At 36.9% G+C, this 15508-nt stretch overlaps 1 protein-coding gene across 2 annotated transcripts in view; it reads left to right on the top strand.

The window, feature by feature from the left end:
* NHSL1 (NHS like 1) overlaps positions 1-15508 on the top strand; it is a 103753-nt gene that overhangs the window by 69820 nt on the left and 18425 nt on the right. For both annotated transcript variants that reach the window (XM_034990775.1, XM_034990776.1), the window contains exon 4: positions 12479-12671. In XM_034990775.1, coding sequence (XP_034846666.1) covers positions 12479-12671 — 193 coding nt within the window. The remainder of the gene's footprint in view (positions 1-12478; positions 12672-15508) is intronic.

The following is a 15508-nucleotide window of genomic DNA, read 5'->3' as shown; positions in this document are numbered from 1 at the left end:
GGTGATGAACATTGGGGAGGGTATATGCTATGGTGAGTGCTGTGAATTGTGTGAGACTGATGAATCACAGACCTGTACCTCTGAAACAAATAATACATTAAAAAGAAGATAGTAGGAAGGGGAAAATGAAGGGGGGGAATCAGAGCGGGAGGCAAACCATGAGAGACTGTGGGCTCTGAGAAACAAACTGAGGATTTTAGAGGGGAAGGGGATGGGAGGATGGGTTAGCCTGGTGAATGGGTATTAAGGAGGGTACATATTGCATGGAGCACTGGGTGTTATAGGCAAACAATGAATCATGGAACACTACCTCAAAAACTAATGATGTAATGTATGGTGACTAATGTAACATAATACAATAAAAATTTTTTTAAAAAGTGGATCCTACAGAGTTTGCTGAAGTTGTAAGAAAAAGAAGAGTCAAGGATAATTTCATTTACTGTCTTTCCAGCTTGATCCCTCTGGAGTCCCATTTTTTCCCTCCATCCTTCTTTCCTCCCTTCCTTCCTTCCTTTCTTGAATCTCATTTCAAAAATTATTGGACCCCTATGAGAAATTCTGTTCCACTGACCCTACCCTCTTCCTGTCATCAGTCATCCTTCCCCAGCTTAGATTACATGGCCCACAGATACATTCACTTCTTTGCACACACTTTCAACTCTGCTGGCCCCTCTCCCCTTCTGCCAGCTTCCTAGAGAAATCCCTCCCTCCATTTAATGCAGCTCTATACCTGCTCTGCGCTAAAGCCTGGCTAGCTAAACAAGGCTAGAGAAAAATACTAGGTTATATTAGCTAATTGTACTATAAATGCCTGACCTCAAACCTAAAGTGGCAGCAATCCTACCGTATTAGCTCATCAATTTATTCTTCCACTCTACCAAATTATATTTCACGCCTTCTTCTCAAATCTCCAAACACCATGTTTTCTGCTTTACTCTCAGATATTTACTGTCTTTGATATTTACTGCACTGGGCGAGGTGGGGGGGTGCGGCAATCCAAAGGTATATCCTTTCACAGCCAAACCTATTGAACTGCTTGCACCTGTTCCTCCACCTACTACACTTTCCTGCCATTGCAGTGGGTGAATAGTCCTTGCTTCTTTCTGTCCTGTTGCATCCCAAGTGCCTTGATTTGGGCTTGGCATGTAGTGAGGACTCAGTATTTTTTCAATGGACTGATAAAAGCCAATTTCTCAAGGACTTCATACTTGAAGTTTACCCCTCTCTTTTACCTAATCAATTTTCTCTCTTTATTGCATCATAACCATCATTATTTGAACATGCTGTATTTTCTTTCATCTTGAAGAAACTCTCCTTTGACCTTTTATCCCCCTCCAAATTCTGCCACATTTTTCAGTTCTTCTTTATAATAGAACTTCTCCAACGAACTGTCTAGACTTGCTGTCAACACTGCCTTTTCTCACAATCTCCTTTGAACCCCCTCCAAATAAACTTTTATCCCCAGCATGCTACTGAAATTACTCTTGTTAAGTCTAATCATCATGTCTGCGCTGCCAGATCTAATAGTTGGGTTCTCAGCCTGCCTCTGATTCAAACTCTCAACAGCCTTTAACATAGTTTACTGTTCTTTTCTTCTGTACTTGGCTTTCATGAGACCACACACTTCTGGTTTTCCTCATTGCTCACTAGCCATTGCTTCTCAGTCATTTGTTGGGTGCTCTTCTTCCATGTGTCTAAACCTTGGTGTAATTCTGCTCCTCTGAAACAGGCTCACTCCTTTGGGTGATTTCATTGAGTCCCATGGCCTTAAGTTCCATGCACTGAAGTTTCCTAAATTTCTTTCACTAGTCCAGACTCATGTGTTTCTCTGCTTACTATCCATTTCCACTTAAATGTCTTATGGGTATCTCAAACTTACCCAAATCCTAGTATGTGATTCTCCCAACCCTACCTGCTCCTCTCATAGTTTTCCCCACCTCAGTAAACCATAACTCCATTCTACTAGATGCTTAAGTCAGAAATGTTGGGAACATTCTCGATTCTTTTATTCTCACACCTTCAATAAATTATATAGGATTATCAATTATCGAACCACTACTAAGACCTCACATCTGATGTTAGGTAATGATTAAGCGCAGGGCATGTTTCTGAGAGTGGCTGGTAGGGGCATGTTGGAGGTGAGGTTGTGAAGGACAACGGCAGGGGAGAGATGGATCAGCTCTGGAGTTACTGAATCCACCAAGAGTGTTAACAGGGGTAGTGGTGGAGGGAGACTGAGGTGGGATCACGGGGGGCAGGGGGCCCTGTTAAGTGAAGGAGTTAGCTTTTATTGCATAGTTCATAGGACGTCACTAACATTTTTTAAGCAAAGGACTTTATGATTATGTATTGATAACAAAAGTTATATATACCATCTTTTGTTAGATGAAAGTAGATAATACTGAAACTGATTTTCTAATTTATGTAACGTATCAAATATAACACTATAACTTCTAGAAAGGGAGTATTTTAACAGACTGATTTCTATTTTTAAAAATAGAGAAATTTTATAAAAAATTCACACCAGACTGACCCCAAAAAAGATAACTATGTTAGGTAATAGATGGGTTTACTAATCTTATTGTGGCAGTCATTTTGCAGTCTATACATAAAGCAAATTATCACATTATACACCTTAAACTTACACAATGTTATATGTTGATTATACCTTGATAAAGCTGGGTAGAAAAATGAAGCCCATTTTTTAAAAAAATGGACCAAATTGTAAAAATCACAAAGCTCAGATGGTTTCATAGAGAGGGTTCTACTAAAGCTTTAGTAAGTCCAATGCTTGAAACTTTCCCAGAGCAAAGAAAAAGGATATGGTATGAATTTTTTTTTTTTTTAATGAATTAGCTTAACCCTGAGGCCAAGCCTGACAAAGATTACACAAAGTGGAAAATCAACTGGCCAGTCTCATTCGTGAATATTATCATTAGAAGTCATAAGTAGGATGTTAAGAAACATAATCTAACAGCTCATTACAGGACAAATACTAAAAAATCAACCTGAATTTATCCCAATAATAATGCACGGAAATTCAGTTTCAGTTAATCTAATCACACAGTAATCATATTAACAGATTTGAAGAGAAAAATCAGGTCAAAGCCGTAGATATTGACAAGGTATTTGATACAATTCAATAGCCGTTCTTGATTTAAAAAAACAAAACAAAACATGATATAGGAACAGGTAGATACTCATAACTTAAAATGTGTCTGCTTTGTCACCAAATCCAACATGATTTTTAATGAGCTATTCTTGTTAGATGAGGCATAAGACAGCACATTCACGATCACTATTATTGTACTGTATGGGAAAAACCAGCCAGAATGATTAGAAAAGCTATAGAATAAGAGGCTCAAAAGTAGAGAAGATTGAGCTGATATTATCATTCTTGGTGACTCCAGGAAGATAAAAAATTGAAACTGCTGTCAATATTAGAATTCAGTGACGAGTAAGGTATGAAATTTATGTCTGGAAATAAATAATTTCCATATCTACAAAAACAAGTTACAGGATGTAGTAGAAAAAATCTTAAGTTGTGCTAGCAGACAAAGAGGGGATAAATTAATAAGTGTAACATCTATGTGAAAAAAAATTTAAATACTATAGAATCACACAAGATTTGAATAAATGAAAAGACTTACTATGCTCTTAGAGGACTCAGTATCAAAAAACTGTCATTTCTGTCCAAGTCAATTTATAAAATTAACACAATACCAATCAGAAGTTGAATAGTTTAGTTTTGGTTTGGTCTAGAGTTAATTTGGGGGATGGGAAGAGGAGGGAGAGAACCAGAGAGGATGAAAGGGTCAAAGCTGGGAAAGCTGTAACACCGAGGAGCACTAAGGAAGGAGGATTGGCTTCACCAGGTATTAAAAAGAGTCAGGAATTACTCAGTGTGGAACCTGAGTATACAGACCAGTGGGACAGAATGTTAAATACAGAATGTAAAGTCCAGGAGTAAACCTAAATCTTTATGGGATTCCGTATATGACCAAGTTGGCATTTGAAATCAGGTGGGAGTCCAGTAACTGTAAAAAGGGCTCCAGGCCAGCAGTTTATGATTTCCGTGTTAAGACCAAGACCCTTAAGTGCAGTTCTTAAAAGTCACTCGAACAGTTGGGATTATTTTAGATACAGAGTGTGTAGAGGTCAAATGTGAGGGAAAATTTTGGGGAAACACTTTTACTTTGTATTTCCTTGATAAGCAGTGGGGGTTAGAGTATGGCGAGGAGAACAGTGGACTACATAGAATTTAACAAGTGCTTGGGCTACAAATGCTCTGACATTGAAAGAAGCATATAGAGTGAAAAGCATCTAATTTGCATTCAACGGTATGAAGCATCTATTAGGTGCCTGGGATAGAAGCACTCTCCTAAAATGTGAGTTGCTAATAAGGTAAAGGCTAAAAACCTAAATTAGAACAAAGAACCTAGGGGACATCTCTTTCTGGGTGTTTATTCTAGAGAATTATTCTATAATAATTATCCTAATGCAAAACATTTACTAAATAGGACTCCTGTTTCCGGTATAAGGAATGGTGTTTTGCTAATGATATCTACACGTATCTCTCAAAAGTGTAACAAGGAAAATAATTAAAATATTTCCAACAATATAGGTTATATATAAACCTGCTGCATGAAAAATGCTGTCTGCAAAGGGTTTTAGAAATCTCACAAAATACCTTTCCCCCCACCCAACTGTGAAATCAGAGAGTAAGTCATTGCTTTAATACCCTTCTAGTCTTGACGGTTTTTGTTCTTTAAGTTTTCAGTGCATACCAGTACTACCAAACAGGTTTTTCAGGTATTTGAAGGAAGTTCAGTTATAGATGCCAAAACATTTCCTTTGAGTTGATAGGGCATTTCTTCAACTGCCATTGTTGGAGGTTATATTTGATGATAAGTTTACTGAATCAGGGAAACATTCATAGAGGCCCCATTGTCTCAGCAGAATGGATGTCAGTCATGGGTTACTCAATCTCTTGTGGAAAATTAACCCCCAAACACATAAATTAGACTGGGATTATGGCAATAAAAGGTTGGCTTTAATGGTATTGATAGAATCCCAAATTTTCCATTTCCTGTTATTCTTTGAACTGGCATCTCAGGTTCTCTTTTAGTCCTCATTGATGAGGGATATTTAAATCAAAGGAGGACTTTGAAGAAGACAAAAGGACAGGAGCCTTGCTCTGTAACTGCACACGTTGGAGTCTTATATCACATGATGCTTGAGAACGCCAGCTGGGGGCAGCTTTTGTACCTGTTGAAGCTTCTCTCTATGAGCTTCAGTTTCCACACTACAAAGAGCTATAAGCCCTGTGTTCTAGTTTGCTCAGGACAGCCCTGGTTTACAGCTGCTATCCTGTGTAATTATTCAGAGCACCCCTTTCACTTTCAAAGGAGTTCTGGTTTTGATAGTAAATTACATGGCTACCTTATCTACCTTGGAGAGGGATGTGGTGAGGTTGAAATGAATTAATGTTTATGAGATTCTTCGTATGGTGCCTGGCACACAGAATATGCTCAAGTAATGATTAGTACAGTATTATTAAACTGCTTGGTTTTTCAAACCAGACTTTAAAGAAAATGATTCCATGGATAGTGGAAGTTGGCCACTCTCCCAGTCATCCTATGTCTCTTATTCCACCCACATAGAATTTCCTGCCTAAAGCAATGAATTTGAGAGGTTTCAGCAACTGCTAAAAAATTTGTGGTGGTCGTGTCTTCGTAGATTATCGCCAAGTAGAGCTGGTAGCAGTCATACTAGTACTAGCTTTACAATAATGGTAGAACACTTTAGAACATTTTCCAAATTTTTTCACACATTGTATCTCCTTTTCCATGGGAACTCCTATGAAAGAGGTATTTTCATAATCATTACTATCATTTTAAAGATCTGGAATCTGAGACTCAGAATTAATGAAATTACTTTCCTAAGAGCACATGGCTAGAGTGCACCAGGGAGGAGGTGAATGCAGGGCCTCTCACTTTATATTCCCATTTTCTTTTCCTTGCGCAATGTTGGTGAAATGAAAGAGCAAGATTACTAAATTAACCAACTTCCTTCTCATTATGCCTGCTATTGTCATTTTTCATTCCACCGTTGACTTATCTGGTATTCATTCATTCATGATTTTTGGATTTTTGTTTTTTTTAAAAACCATTTAAGTGCTGCTTGGTCTCAATATATACACGTGGTGCCTGGCCTTTGGTGGTATATGGTCTAGAAAACACTTACGATGCCTCTCTTGTACTGGGTCTCTCTGCGTGAGTAATTTCAGGGCGCGGTGGGAACACAGAGTGCTCTACAATTTAGGACACCTTGTTACTATGTATCTTGCAAGCAAGAATGAGAAGATTAGGGATTGTCATTTTTCCAGGCCTTTAATGCATTCAAACCAGTGAGGGTGTCTCTAGTAACTTGTCCCAGTTTCTCTTGTTGTAAACATCCCATTACACTGGAATAAGGCTCTATTCATATCTGCCTTCCCCTTTAAATGGGGACACAGCATTCCTGTCTTGTTGATATTTCTGTCATCTCCCAATATGGAATCAAGCAGCAGCATGCAGAAAAATTTAGGAGCCAGAGACTAGGCTTAATGCTCTCTGTAAGTCTATTTAGTACTTACTGCAGCCATGAGATGTAGCTGGGATTGTGTGCATGTCACAGATGAAGAAACTGTATTTTGAAGATTATATCATTTGTTTCAGATCACATAGTTTTAAAATACTGAAACTGAAATCTCTCTGTTTTAAAGCAGTGTTATTGAGATATAATTTACATAATATAAATACACATTTTTAAATTATACAATTTAATAAGTTTTGACATATGTTTACACACATGAGCCCATCACCACAGTCATGACAGTGAACACCCTCAGCATCCTTAAAAGTGAGCCAGGATTCAAATCCAGATCTGTGGCTCCAGAGCTCCTGTTTTCCCTCCAACAATGAGTATATGGGGGAATTGAGCCTTAGCTACATACAGACTTCTCCTCCTCACCTCTCTCTTTTGGGAGTTCTAAATTGTTGAGATAACAGAAAGAACTTCTTTTACAACCCAATTATCCATCAGTAAAAGAGTGAATAAATAAATACGGTATTGGACTGGAATGTATGCCCATAAAATGAATGAATTTTCGGCTCAACAAAAACAGGGTGTGTCTTAGAAACATAAGAACACAACAGAGAGAATGAAACCATTTTTATAAAAGTCAAAGCAAATACAAACATGTAATTTACACATAGTTGTACACACATAACAAAAAGTAAGGGAATGAATATTGGAAAACTCAGGAGAGTGGTTACCTTGGGGGATGCAAGGAGGAGCATGGAGGTAGTTGCAGTTATTGGTAATATTTTATGTAAGTCATGGGTTGGGTAGTAAGTTCTGATGTATTCATAATGTTATGTTATATACTTTGTATATATCATTTATGAAAATTAAAAGATTAAAAACAAATACTGCACCATTTTAAACATTTATGTTCTAATTTAAATATTTTCTGTTATTTTAAGGAAAAGATCACTTAATGCAAGAGTTTAAATCCACAGTATTTTAAATTTAATATGTAGTATTGATAAAGGGGCTAGCTTTGTAGTAAATGGACTAATACACTGATGGGAAGAAAAGGAACAAAGTTATTTAATAATGTGGATATGGTCACCACTACCTGGCCATCATGGAGTTGGCTGGATGAACCATGAACTGTGCTTCTGTATGGATCCATTTCTACCATCCCTGCTTTTTTGGTTGTTGTTGGGTCCAGAGGGGGAAAGAGAAATAGGAGAGAACAGAATTAAGTCAGGATCTTTTGTGTCTGAATACATTGAAGGTAGAAGCATATAGCCAAAAAGGACTGCAGAAGTTTTGACACCTTATAAAACCATCTAAAATCTTGAAAAACAAAAGAGAGAGATTTAATGCTGGGAAGAAAAACACCAAAGACTGAATAAGTGTCCTGCAAAAAGGAGTGGAATATATGTTGACATCCTCTTAAATAATGCTCTATATAGTTTCATCTGTTCTGTATTTTCATGTAATAATTGCTAAATTTAGCTCTGGTTATAATTCCAGTTTCTAATTTCTAAGAGATAGCAGATTAAAAAAAAAAAAAAAAGCCTGGGCTAGTCTATGATTCACAGTTAAGCCCACTTTTTGATAACTTGGCCAACTGCCAAACAGACCATATTTCAGGCTCCACTGTCCATCTGGTGGGAGCTTGTCTGGTTTCCAGACAGGACCAGGTCTCCGAAATGCAGGTCTACAGCATCCAAAATCTACAAAACAACTGCTGGTGTGGCCAGTGACTTCCCTTTCTAAATTAAGTATTTTGGCATGAGTAATTGTTGTTTCATTTGTGTCTCTCCATTCCTTCCAGGACTAAGGGATGGGGTATTGATGAACATTACTGACCAATAGACAGGTCTAAAAACTGCACTTAAGTTCTGAAGGCAAGGCAACTTTAAACTCAGTGTTTAAAAAAACAATTCACTCCATATTGAGGGAGTCCATTAATATGAAGCATGGTGAAGCTATTTGAGTTACTCTCTTCTGAACACAGGGAGCTTGAGTTGCTCAAAACCGACAACTAGTAAATGACAGAGCCAGGGTGCTGATACTTAGCATTTTACTCCAGGGTATAGTGCTCCTTCCATTACACCACACTTCGGGCTTTTATAGATTTTCAAGAGGTTTGTTCTTGAATAAGAGATATAAATGGAGATTTTTATCTTTGGATCGGACAACCCAGTAATTGATTGCAAATATTGTCAAGTTGTTATTTTACACTGTTTAACAGCAGAAACTCTGAGGTCAAGTCTGGGTTCTAATCCCGGTTGTCCACTGTGTACTTCCCAAAAATAAACTTACTTTACTCCATTTCCTTATTTATAAAATGAGGCTAAAGCTATAAAGATAAAAATGAGGTACCAATTTCTTTAAAGTCTGTAACCCAGAGCGAGGCATATAGCAATCAGTTACTAAATGGTGACCCTTTTTTAGCCAGAATTCTGCAGGAGTTCTCCATGCGATTCTGATTTAAAGCTTCATGGAACTTACGTTCTCATGGGAGAGATAAACAAGATAAATAACTAAAATATATGTATACAAGTGATATGTACTAAAGAGAAAAAACGGAGAGGGGAGAAACAAAATATTGGGGAGGAGTTAAAATTTTAGGGATGCTGAACGGGTAAGATCTCAACAAGAGGGGGACTCTTGAGTAAACACCCAAAGAAAAATACGGTGTAGATGTCTAAGGGAAGAACATGTCAGCCAATGGGACCAGCAATGGCAAAGGCCCTGAGGCAGGAGTGTGCATGATATGTACAAGAAAGTGCATGGAAAGGGTAGTGTGGCTGGAGTAGAATAAGGGATAGAATAGTAGGAGTTTAGGTAAGAGAGAGCAGTGGGCCATTGGCAGATCACATAGGGCCTTGTAGGTCATAGTAAGGATGTTGGGGGCGTTGAGCAGAGGAGCAACATGATCTGACTTAAATTTTAAAAGGGTCCCTCTGGCCTCTGAGAAATAGACTGTTGGAGTGGGAGGGTAGTCAACATAGACAGAAGCATGGAGACTACTTAAGAGGCTAACGTAATAATCCCCAGAGCATTACAGTATCCATCTTACTGGAGTAATTATGATGTGTTCTGCCATTGAGATGCAGGAGGTTTTTCCTATGCCCATTGCTGTGTCTATAAATACTAGGAGGGATAGGAGTCAGATCGTTCTGGAAGTCATTACTCTCCTGGTTTTAATTTTGCTTTAGTAAGTTGTAGCACTGCGTAATAGTCACATTTGTATATAACTTTATTCATTTTCTTGCAGATGAAGGGAGTACTTTATAGAACAGATTACCTTTGAAAGTTGTCATACTGGGCTATCCTTGGTGATTATCCCATGGCAAAAAGACTAAAATGCAGTACTGTTTCATTGTGATAAGTTATCAATCCTGACACTATCAGCCAACTAAAAGCAAAGTAGGTTACGAGGGCTGATGAGCACCATTGAGATGCACACAAACTGAAACAGTGCTTCATTCACCATCTCCCTTGGCAGACGTCACGTGGAACAGGGAACCCTCTCTGCAGGATGTCACCCTGCTATTTATTCTCCATCAAGCTGCAGCTTTACTTTTCTTGCTATTAAACCTTTTTCGTTAGCATGTGCTTCCCATGGTCTTCAAAGCTTGTGCCATATTTCAAGGTGATCTGAAAAATTATTTCTCTGTGTACATCAGAAAATTGGAGTAACCCAGTTTACTAGGTTGAGATCAGTCTTCAGTGTCCTGAAACTGTCATGAAATTCTTACATAAAATTAGTTTTTATTTACTTGTGTGTGTGTGTATGTGTGTCTCCATCTCAGGAGAATATATAAGTCAAATTTAAAAAGAGTGTTACAAGTGCAAAAAGGCTGGAAATTATTTATTTATATCACTATGGCTTAGCTGCTGCTGCTGACCCCAAAATTTCCTTGATTGTCTTTCAAGGATCTGTAGGAGTTGTACCCATTTTCCCAGAAGTGGATCAAACATGAATGGATATGGTGTAATTTAGTATCATAATCAGATGTCAGTAACATATGCTCATCATAAGTTGAGTGTATTTATTTGTCAGTTTAATTACAAACATTATTTCACATTTTCCTTTGGTGGGAAAGAAACTAGAATATCATTTTACATGTTTTATATATCAAGAATATAAAGTAAAAAATAGAATTGTTTAATTATGGTTTATTTTATATCATTTATTTCCACAACACCTTTATTATTGGTAGTGTTTTTGCAATAAAAGAAAAAACTGGGTACCTGTCAATTCATGATTTTGCTTTCCTAAAGTCACATTTTATTACCATTACCTTCATTTCCATAAGATTTGTCATAGACATTTTCATCGGTATCATCTCAGATGTCTTAAGAGTAGCTCTTTGGGAGGTTCAGGAGGTAAACGGACAATCCCATTTTACAGCAAAGGAAACTTTAGCGTTCAGGAGCAGCCTGGAGGTCACTTGACTTGCAGGTATAAAGTGAATAGACTCCAGTCTTTGGATTCTTAGTCTAGACCTTGTCCCCAACACCAAACCATTTTTGCTGGTTCTTCTTTAGTCTTTTTTAAATTTGTGGAGGGCTGGTAGTTGTAGAATAAAAGTAGATATTTTGCAGTAAGATGAATCCAAGAGTAATAAACAGTGATGACAGTGTTCTTCTAAGTGATTGAAATTTCTAACTGGTGCATTTCTGTAAGTTTCTTACCAGTGTCCTCTTAGAAACTTGCATTAAATCCAGAAAGGTATCAATGCCTGCTTTTTAAAGACAGATGAATCCTCACAAACATAACGTTGAATGAAAGAAGTACGTTACCGAAGAGAATGTACACCATGATTCCCATTGGTCAGATACAGGCAAAGAAAGCTGTGGTTTTAGAAGTCAGGAGGGTAGTTACCTGTGTGGTTTGGAGGGGGGAGTGTTGAACTGACTTGGGTGCTGGTGCTACGGTACTCCCTTGGAAAGGTTCATTGACTGTTTATTCTTAAGTAAACCTCTTTTAAATGCCTTACTTCCATAGGTGGAAAGTTAGTCAAAATGCTTTCAACTCGAAGAGCCGTGCTTAGACATTTGTTGTATGTTGTAAACTGCCATTTCCCAACAAAAGCCACTTACCCTTATTTGGTCATCATTGCTGTGTGCGAGCACACTGCATTTCTTTTGCGTTCTTGGAGCTGCTTTGCCAAGAACCAGCTGCCCAGCAGCCACAGCGAAGTCCATCGGAAAGTGCTTGCCAGAACAACTTTCTTGCTTGTGCTTTTTAAGATGGTGTGGGAAGAAAGATCCTGAGGAAGGGCTCCCCAGTTAGGATGTTAATCTGTATCAAAACAGACCCTGCCAGGAATGTTTTCATGGAATTCTGATAAGGCTCAGAGCAGAGAGCTTCAGTCAGCTTCTTAGAATTTAACAATTTCACACTGATTTTTTTCATATAAATGGTTTCAGAAGAGCACACATAGTTGAGCAACAATAGCTTCATCATTTCAGAAGTGTTCCTTGAGGTCAGTGCCTAAGAGAAATAAGATTGAGGCTAGAAATTACTGTGAGCAAATAAAATTTTAATAAAAATGGAAACCAGCCACAGCCGTGATGTTTCTCTAGGCTTCTCGTGGTAAACTAAATCCATAAGCTTTCTGACCACAATAAATAGAGGAAAAGCAGGAAGAACTGAAAAGATACTGTGGGTCAGCAAAACCTTTTGCAGTCCTCGTGGTTTAGAGACTAAGGCCACTGTGTGAATCATATATATATAACCAGTCATGCTCAAGATGAGTTTCCTTGCAAACCATTGCTTCTTTCTTAAATGTTACCTTTTTTTGTTTGCTTGCTTGAAATCAGTTTAAAATTTTTTTTAAATAAGAAGTGTATTTTTAAATGTTTCTCCCAGCTGTTTACATCTTCCTCCTTTTTTTTCCTGCAGTGTTCTATTTCTTCATCAGAAGAAGAAAGATTTATTTCTATCAGGAGACCTAAAACGCCAACGTCAAGTGACTTCTCTGACCTTAATACTCAAACAAATTGGACCAAGTCACTTCCCTTGCCAACACCAGAAGAGAAGATGCGACAGCAAGCCCAAACAGTCCACGCTGATGTGGTTCCCATTAACATAACTGGTATGCTTTGCTTTGCAGATAGCTTTCTAAACATACTTGGGAGAATGATTTTGGCTTTTGTTTGTTATATGCTTTTAGCTCCTCATTTATACGTCAAAGGTAAAAAGCTGTATTCTGGCTTCCTGCTCTTTGTTTAGTGAAAGGAATATTAAAACTTGTATACGGGCGTGCATATGAAATAATTTCTTGCTTGTTAGAGCACTGTATTACCAAAGGTTGATATCATGGAATTCATCAAAAGTGTGTGGGTTTTTTTTTTTCCATTGAATTACTTAAAATATCTAATTTTAAATATTCTGTTTGAGAACATCTTCTAAACGTGGTCGTAGGTAAGAAAACAATGACATGTTTCCCTTCTAAACGGCTATTTTATGTAGTGTTTATGGAAGTGAAGAAATAACAGTTTTGTGATATTTCTAAATGATAGATTTTTTTTTGTCTTCTCAGGTAGAAAAAGGGAAAAATGGCTTAAAATAAGAATATCAAGTGAATTAACAATAAAAATTATAAAAATATTTTAAAGTCAATAGGATGGTAAAATTATATCTTGATCCCCATAAATTTGAATTCTACAATTCAAATAAAAATCAGTTCCTTCTGAATATAAAATACTTAGAATATGTTATATTAAGTTGGATTATGAATATTGCCAAACATGAAATTCAAGTTCTTTTAGAATATTATGCTCAGGTTTTAATCATCTGTGATATTTAAGGGGACGAATAACAAGGTACGTAAAGCTCAAAGGCAATATTTCACAAACTTAGAGGAGTTGTTAAAAGATTAAAAGTAAAAATTTTCTTGCTTTATTAGTTCCAGAGCTCGCAAAGAAGATAGGTCAGTGGTGTACCAAGTATAAAATAGATGTGTTAAGAGTTAACATTGGACAGGGTGTCCAAGAGGAACAGATTATTAATAATCATCATTGATAATAAGTCCATACAAAGCATGGCCTGTAGGGCCAGAACCTGAAAAGAACCAGGTGATCAATAAGGATGAATTTTCATAAAAAATTAGGATGGAAACCCACAGCACCCTTGCTATACTTCTAAAGCTACCACTTTTGACCGCTGTTAGAAAGGCTTGTACGTGTTGATAGTTATTGAAGATGTTTTAAAAACTTTACAGATGTTTAAAAATTCCATTTAGAATAAAAATGACATCTATTTTGAATCGTAGAGAAATTTAGTAAATAAGTGCATGAATTATTTTAAATTCCATGTACATTTTCCCATACTTACTGTTCTTAAGCCTAAAGGAATAGCATAGTATTTTATTCCATTTTCTTTGCAAATAACATTGTGATTTTCCCAAGTGTGATTCTCAGGCACCTAGGTCATATCTTTTTAAGATCATTTTTGTAAGTAGCTGTGTTTCAGAATAAAGTGTGTTTATTGCTTGATGGAATATGTGAACACATACTTTCTGTAAGAAAATGCACTACATTATTTGATTGATTAAATGCAGCAGAAACATAATTACATTATATATGATTAAATACCTCAGAAGTAGTATTATAAGATAAGAAGATTGTGCTATGAAATATGACAGTCCTTAATGGAATTAGGATAAATGCATTATCCTGAGATTAGGAAATTTAAAACAGAATAACTATAGCTTCAGAAATAAAGAATTATTTGCAATGAAATGCATTGTAACAACAGTAGACAATGCCATTTCTTTGAGCGGTAATTCTCTCCTGTTGATTACTAAGTGGATATGAATTACATAGAGTTTAAAAGGAGTCCTTCAGATACCACATAGGAAAGGTGAATGACAGTAAAGAAATGAGCAATATGAGTTGTGTCAAAAGCAATTTACTTTTGAGTGATTAACATTTTCCAAAATGTAATAATTAAATATAATACCTAATTACATATTTATTGATCTATCTTCTGGATCCATGTGTTCACATACACATATATTTCATAAAGAGATGATTTTTCTAATATTCTGATATAAAGAAGCATTATATTTAAATTTTTCACTTTAAGCAATTGACATAGGTTATATAGCTTCCTGCTCTTTAAATGTTATATTTCTGAAGCCCTGGAAAACTTTTGAGACTAAAATGTAGCTTCCCATAGGGAATTTTCATATGTTCATTTATTTGGATGAACATTGACCCTCTAGTTCGATTTTTCAGTCAGGTTCAGCAGGGAGAAGAAATGTCGATAAATATACTATCCAGAGTGAAGCCGGCCAGGCATAGAGGTAGAATATTAGCACAATGAGCTGCCAGCCTGAAAATAATTTAATCCCTTTAGTCAGAGTCCTGTAGGGATTCATCATGTTCTAGGGATTCATCATGTTTCAAATGAAATGTATATATGTGTAGGTTTCATATTCTGTCATGTGGGATAACAAGTCTTCCACCTGGAAGATAAATAGAGTGGGTAACCATGCTTCAACAGTTTTGACAAACTGGCTTTGTACTAATGTCTGAATTAGCTAAGTTTATTTCTAAGTAGTAACCATGACTAAGGCTGTTTTTCAATTAAAGGGAGTGATTCATTTCCTCTCAACAGGTATTTATTAAATGCCTGCTTTGTGTCAGGCGTCGAACTGAGAGACGCAGGTGGTGCTCAGATATGTGAGTCATGGTACCTACCCTCCAGAAATGTTTAGTCCACCAGGAGGGACAGACCTTTTGGGTCATGATGCAAGATGGAGAGTTCGGTGCCTTTAACAGTGTATGTCTTAGATGTCCATTCTCATGGTTGGTTTCTTAACTTCCTTGGAGTTTGGGTGGTTTACCTTTGGTTTTTTTAGGAAGTAAAACTAGAGAGTAGATGTAACTATCAATGTTTTGTCTGTTCTTAATCCCTTGATACAAG

This window comes from Mirounga leonina, unplaced genomic scaffold, assembly GCF_011800145.1.
Source record: "Mirounga leonina isolate KUSES-001 unplaced genomic scaffold, KU_Mleo_1.0 Mir_53, whole genome shotgun sequence".
NCBI classification, from domain to species: domain Eukaryota; kingdom Metazoa; phylum Chordata; class Mammalia; order Carnivora; family Phocidae; genus Mirounga; species Mirounga leonina.
Note: the sequence above shows the minus strand (reverse complement) of the source record. Positions and strands in the feature narration are given on the sequence as shown.